Below are 6,733 nucleotides of genomic sequence, written 5' to 3' on the forward strand. Positions count from 1 at the left end.
AATTTATCAAAAGTTTCACTTTTGTGGCGCAATAGGTACACATAACCATATCTTGAGTAATCGTCGATAAAAGTGACGTAATACTTATACCCTCCTCTTGCCTTGATGTTTATGGGACCACAAATATCACTGTGCACAAGTTCAAGAACATCTTCAGCCCTATTGCCTTTAGGCCCAAATGGTCTTTTGGTCATTTTGCCCTCCAAACAAGATTCACATTGGGGTAAGGACTCAACCTTTAAAGAACTTAAAGGTCCATCCTTTACCAACCTCTGTATCCTGTTAAAGCTAATGTGAACAAGTCGCAAATGCCAAAGATATGTCTCATTAGAGTGAGAAGTTTTAAGCCTTTTAGAGTTATTAACAACTTCAGTGTTTAGCAGTGAGTCCATCTTAGGTTTGATAAAATATAGATTATTTTGCATCCATCCACCACAGATAAAAGACTTATTTTTACGAATCACAACTTTATTATTAAAAGAAACTGAATAAGAATCCTTAAATAAACAAGCAACTGAAATAAGATTCCTCTTAAATTGAGGAACATAAAAACAGTATCGCAAAAATAAACTCCTATAACTATCAAAATAAAGATGGATGTCTCCCACTGCTTCAGCCAACACTAGTGTTCCATCGCCCATCCTCAACGTGAAGCTTTCATTTAGAAGACTTCTCATTTGCTTGAACCCCTGCAGAGAAACACACACATGATTAGTTGCTCCAGAATCTATGACCCAGTTGTCACTAGATTCCTCAACCAGACATGCTTCCACAATCAAAAGATCACACTCACCTCCTTTGCCTTTAGCGGCTAGGTAGTCTTTACAATTCTTCTTCATGTGCCCCACCTTCCCGTAATGAAAGCACTTAAGCTTGTTTGGGTTCTTCTTCTTCTTGTTCTTGCCTTTGTTTGGCAGAACTGAAGAACTCTCCTTCTTAGCTACTTGCTTCTTCTTTCCATTTCCTGAAGAGGGTTTGGAGGAAGATGCCTCAGCAAAGTTGGCCTCCGTAATTGTTGACCCCTTGATCATCCGCTCAAACTTTTAGAGTTCTTGCATCAACTCTGTCAGGGTTATATTCTGTCTAGCGCTCAAATTGAACGTTGCCCTAAACAGAATATACTCCTTCGACAAAGTCTCAAAGATCATGGTCAATTGAGACTCAGCATCGATGTCGGCCCCATTGGTCTGAACATCAGCCAAATAGCCCATCACCTTCAGCATATGTTCCTTTATGGAAGACCCAGCCTTCTGTCTGCAGTTAATGAGGTTACTAAGGGCTTCCCGATGTTTTTCAGCGGCTTGGCCACCAAACATGTCCTCAAGATTATCCATAATCTGACGAGCAGTTATGTAATCTTCATGTTGTGCTTGTAGCACAATGGACATGCTCGCCATCATATAACAGTGAGCCATATCGTGAAAGTCCTTCCCAGTGTTGATACGCTACGAAAACCTCATTAGGAGCATCAACAGGTGGCTATGGAGGACAAGGTGTATTCAGTACGAAATTCAGTTTCTCAAAGGTTAGGATGATCCTTAGGTTCCTTTTCCAATCGGTAAAATTCTCGCCAGTTAAATTGTGTTTATTAAGTATCGATGATAATGCGCTAGAAGACATTTTGATCTACAATAAACATTCATATATCTAGTATAAGCAAACTTGCATAAACATTTAGTAATCAAACATATATACATGTTATAATGCAACAAATATGTTTGCGTGTCAAAATCTTGAAAAAATCACAACCTCACAACGATAATTCCAAACTCAAAATTTTGTAAGTCTCCTAGGGGAGATCATGCAAAATTTAATTGGGAACACGGATCCCCTCCGATCAATATATACCATCCGGATCAATCTCTGTCCAGCATATATTGATAATCGTTTTCTTTGGCCATTAATTTAATTAGTAGAGCTCCTAAGGGAGATTAATAATTAAATTAATCTTGAGTGTATAACCATCGTTTCAACTATTTGATCCATATTTTACTGGCTCTTGGGGTTCAACCCTCTCTGGGGGTTGCTCAGGTTGGGCGGCTTATGCTGGTACAGCCTATGGAGGGGGTGATCCTCCAGCCTGCTGACCTTATATCAACTGGGTAAGCAATTCTCTCAACTGTCTGCTTTCCTCAGCTTGGGCTACTATTTGCCCCTTGAGACCTGCTACTTCTTCAGCTAGGTCTGGTGTTGGAGGATTATGTTCTGCTTGTGTTCTCTTTGGACATCATGTTACTGTGTCTATATCAATTAAAGGGCAACATCATTAGTTTAAGTGCAAAAAGAACCGCTTCTAGAAGTTCTTGATGTTGGGATCTATATGTGCCTTAAGTATAGAAAATCGATTCTAGGGATTTTCTGTAGATTGACATTTTGATATTAATAAAAGAGGTTATTCATGTTTAATAAGTGGTGTCCTATTTACTTTCATTTGTTGAATGTATGATTAGTTGAGCAAACATAAATACTCCTAGGCTGTTGGTAACATATCGGATTACCGTTGTATACGGGGTATACATAGAAGACATGATAATTCGATAACAGTCTAAATAAAAGGTCCACAATCGATGGAATAAAATTTGCAGATCTTATTCATGTTAAGATTGTAAAGGTTGTCTACTTCCTTGGAAGGATGGTTTGTCTTGACCATCGGATCGATTCCGAGTAGAAACCTTGATGTATACTAGTATTGAGGTATGGCATTGGACTGGACCTAAAATGTTAATTGATTCGGTTTAATAATTCTGTTTATAAGTATCAATGACGCTTTGATTATCATCATTCATTAATCTTAATCCTGAAATGGATACTTGAGTTCGCATCCATGACTCATGCACTGTGATCCACTATAGGTGAGACACTGATAATTGATGGTTAATATACTTGTGTGTTGGGTGTATGACATATGGATGGAGAAATCAAGATTCATAGATACGGAAACCATAGCCATCTAATAGATGGTAAATGTTATCTACTTGAAGGCATTATTCGGGGATTGAAAGACAGAATAACAAGGCCTTGGCCATCGGTTTACTTTGTGTCCTCCGGTGGTTTATCGATTGTATGGTTTTACAATTGGTGGTTCTTTCAATGGAGAATAATGGAACTTTAAGTTAAATTGATTGAAAAGGTAAAACGGAATAAGTCCTTAATTCAATCATGGATAACATATGGGGATTAAGCGAGTGATGAATGATCATGGAAGAAGCACTACGTAAGAGAGCTTTCGTAATACGGTATGTAAACGGGAGTTTAGCTTTAGACTTTTAGTGGTATAGTCCTGAAGTTGATAATTGTTGAATAATTAATCAGGGATTAATTTTTCACAATTATAGGAGCCTCTTTACATATTTCAATCGGGTCCCTCTACTAGCTCATATAGTTCCACGAAGCATCTCGGGATTCGTTCTTAATGAGATCGGTAAGCTAAATGGAAATTAAGTAGTGTCTGATAAAGACATGGTACTCTCTTGCATGCAATTCTGAAAGGATTGGACATGTGAAATTAATGTGGACAAATATAATGATTTGTCGACATATGATTGGTTGTGGATAAAATAATTATTTTGGTTAATTGAATTTTGGAAATAAGATTGTGTTTGAATTGTTTAATTTTGGAAAAACAAAATTTATTCTCTCCTATTTAAAGTGAACGAATTTTAATGGATGGAGGGAAATAGATTTTGTTTCAAAATAGTTTAAAATATATTCCTAATATTAATTATTAATTAGTTTAAACAATGGAGCTTATTTGATAGATTTTCTTCATTTAAAAAAGATGATTCACGTTTTTTTGAGAGAAAGAAAATCTAGAATATTCCATTTGATTAAATTAATTAATATGGATAATGTTTGTGGAAAATATTTATTTAAAATCCAAACAAGAGAATCTTATTTAAATTCAAATTTTAAAAGGAGTTTGAATCAAGATAGGATTTGGACTTTTAGAAGATCAAAGGATCTTGATTTGAATTGAAACCAACAATCTTATCTCCTAAAGATAAGTGCACGAATTTTTGGAGTCCTTCTCCTAAGGAAATTCATGGATAAGGTTCATAGAACCTAGCCCAAAAAGTTTGTGATCTTTTGGTTCAAAAAGATTTTCTAGTAAAAATAATTATTAATTATTTTTTGGGTAGAAAATTTGTTTTTTTGAAAAAGGATCCATATATTATATTAGGGCTAGTGCTTCATGAAACAAGAGATAATAATAGATCACAAAAGGTGATACACGAATTTTTGGGAGAGAGAGAAAAACGTTTTTGGTCTTCTTCAGGATAAGGGAAAAACGTTTTTTGGGATTTTCTGGACTTAAGAATTCATTCATGGTGTGAGGAAAAATAAGAGAGAAATTTTCATTGAATCAAAACTAAGAGGAAAGGTTTTATCGAGTGAAAAAGATCGAGGTCAACTTGTTCCAGTCTTGAAGTTTTAAAGAACGAATCTAGATCCCTATCTTAACAAAGTACGTTAAGGTTGAGAAAGCGGGATCTAGGGTTCGTAGTGCAATACCGATCGCTTGGAACCTTACCACGTGTGCCCACACACACTCTGAGATAAGGAGCTCGAGAATAGTGGAGAAGATTCGTTGGTGGATGCTCTAAATATTATGGAGTCCAAGAAACACGGTATGTTTGATCATGCATTTAATTTATTGTTATATACATCATGAGTCTTCTTTCCTTGTTCGGCATTAAAATTTTAAAACTGCCGCTGCGCCGTAACTCTGATAACCGGATCCATTTCTCCAACACTTGACTGGCTATACTTTTAACTATCATTCATTCTCATAACGACTAGCAAAACATACATTTTATATGTTCTTCTAATATGCATGTCCCATTTCATACATATCACATCATATACAAAGCATCACAAAAGTTAAGGCTTTTAAGCCTTTCAGTCAATACTATTTACATAATATCACGTCATATTTAAATAAATAAAATGCTAAGTCATAATGCAATTCTCATCATCTACATATTCATCAGGATCATCCTCCAGATCCTCCTCGGGGTCTTCCTCTGGATCCGATTGAGGATTATCACTAGCTTCCTCACCAATGGTCCTAACGCAGGTCCATCTTCGCCGAACGGCTATAGGCTCGTCCGCTACCTCTATCTCGGGTCTCAGTTATTGTCGAGAGGTAGTGGCTTCCGCATCATGTCTCCTGATACGGGTGTTAGAAATGGGAAGTCTCGCCTAACCGCCGATGGCCCTGTCCTCTCCTCTAGCATCTGGAGCTCACACTGCTTCACCTCGGTGATAAACTGTGTGAGGGTATGATCCGATCGCGAAACTAGCCGACACTGGTACTCTTTCGTCAGACCTCTCCATAGGATATGACACCGCTCCTCCTCACTTAGATTAAAAATCTGATTCAGAGCTAGTACATCCGTCAAGACTCTCGCTATGTATGCTACGACTGCCTCTTCCAATCTCATACTAGTTCTCTCGGCTTGTATGATGAACTCTTGAGCTCGGGTGTAGGTTACGGCTACACCTACCTGGTTCTGTGTCTCTCCACTCAGCTGTGGTGCCGACTCTGATGGCATGACCAGGGGAAGAAACTGATGTTTCAACATGTGGCAAAAACCTCTCCATTGCATCTCTGTTATCTCGTCCTCATCCAAGGCCTGCCAAAATATCAGGGCATTGCCTTCCAACAGAGACGCTGCTAGCATAATCCACTCGTCTCGAGCTATATCACAGGCTTGCATTACGTACTCAACATGGTGTAGCCAATCCCTAATTCTAGTGGAATGTGAAAGCCCATCATAGAAAGGTGGATTACAGGTGTAGAACCTAGCTGCGGCTCGACCTGTAGTCAAAACGCCTCTCCTTGCTCGGTGTGCAGTCCGCCATGGGCTCTAGAGCCCTTATCTCCCGATCCACTGGTGGATGGCTGTATCTAGCGGGAGTGGGTACCGACCTCTCTAGATGTTGGAACCGTGAGGTTAGAAACATTCTTACCCATCCCCACAACGTATTCTCTCGTGATGTGGGCGCTACCATGATGATGGATGTGATCGATCCATTAGTACCTGTTTCATCTTGCTAAAAGAAATAAGCAATCTCAGTTTTAGTTCATAAACTAATTTACCTGGACTAGGCAGAAGCATAGGTGCGGGATTATCATGGCAGGAGTAGCAACGCCGCTCTGATACCAACTGTAACGACTCGCGCCCTAGCGGCGGGTCACCAACCTTATACTACTCCTAATAGGCTAAGTTATAGTCTAATCCATTGTGCATTTCTAGACTATAGTCTCTTAAATTACGTTCATATTCGGGTAAATTTTTTTTCCTTTACTTTAACCCTCGGGTTCGTAACATGTTATGTCATTATGCTAATAACATATCTTGCTATTACTTTAAGGATTCGGATATCAAACTAGTCCCCGAAAACTTGTCTTAACTTATTACAGTCCGTTGTTCTTTACTATGACAATGGTTGCAACATCCTTTTCTTAAAACTGAACATACATACTAGTGTTCTATGTTACATTAATCTGCAGCGGAATTTGTTTTCTAAGCGAGCGCAGTGGAGAGCACTCCCGTGTACCCATGACATTTTCGCCACCTTGCCTCCGCCGGTCCATCAAGCAAAACCACTACAAGGCTGGCTGCTTACCTTTGTTACCTGCACACAAGTAAACTGATGAGCTAACGCTCAGTAAGTATAAACATGCACATATCATAAACTAGTAAAACTGCATCAAGTGTCAAAATAC

At 38.5% G+C, this 6,733-nt stretch overlaps 1 protein-coding gene across 1 annotated transcript; it reads right to left on the bottom strand.

Moving 5' to 3' along the window:
- Positions 1 to 1,043: 1,043 nt before the first annotated feature.
- LOC112092122 lies at positions 1,044 to 1,397 on the bottom strand. The gene has a single exon (XM_024167403.1). It carries the CDS (start codon positions 1,395 to 1,397, stop codon positions 1,044 to 1,046), a length of 354 nt encoding a protein of 117 aa, XP_024023171.1.
- Positions 1,398 to 6,733: the final 5,336 nt, after the last annotated feature.

Source organism: Morus notabilis, unplaced genomic scaffold (assembly GCF_000414095.1).
Source record: "Morus notabilis unplaced genomic scaffold, ASM41409v2 Scaffold508, whole genome shotgun sequence".
In the NCBI taxonomy this organism is placed as follows: Eukaryota; Viridiplantae; Streptophyta; class Magnoliopsida; order Rosales; family Moraceae; genus Morus; species Morus notabilis.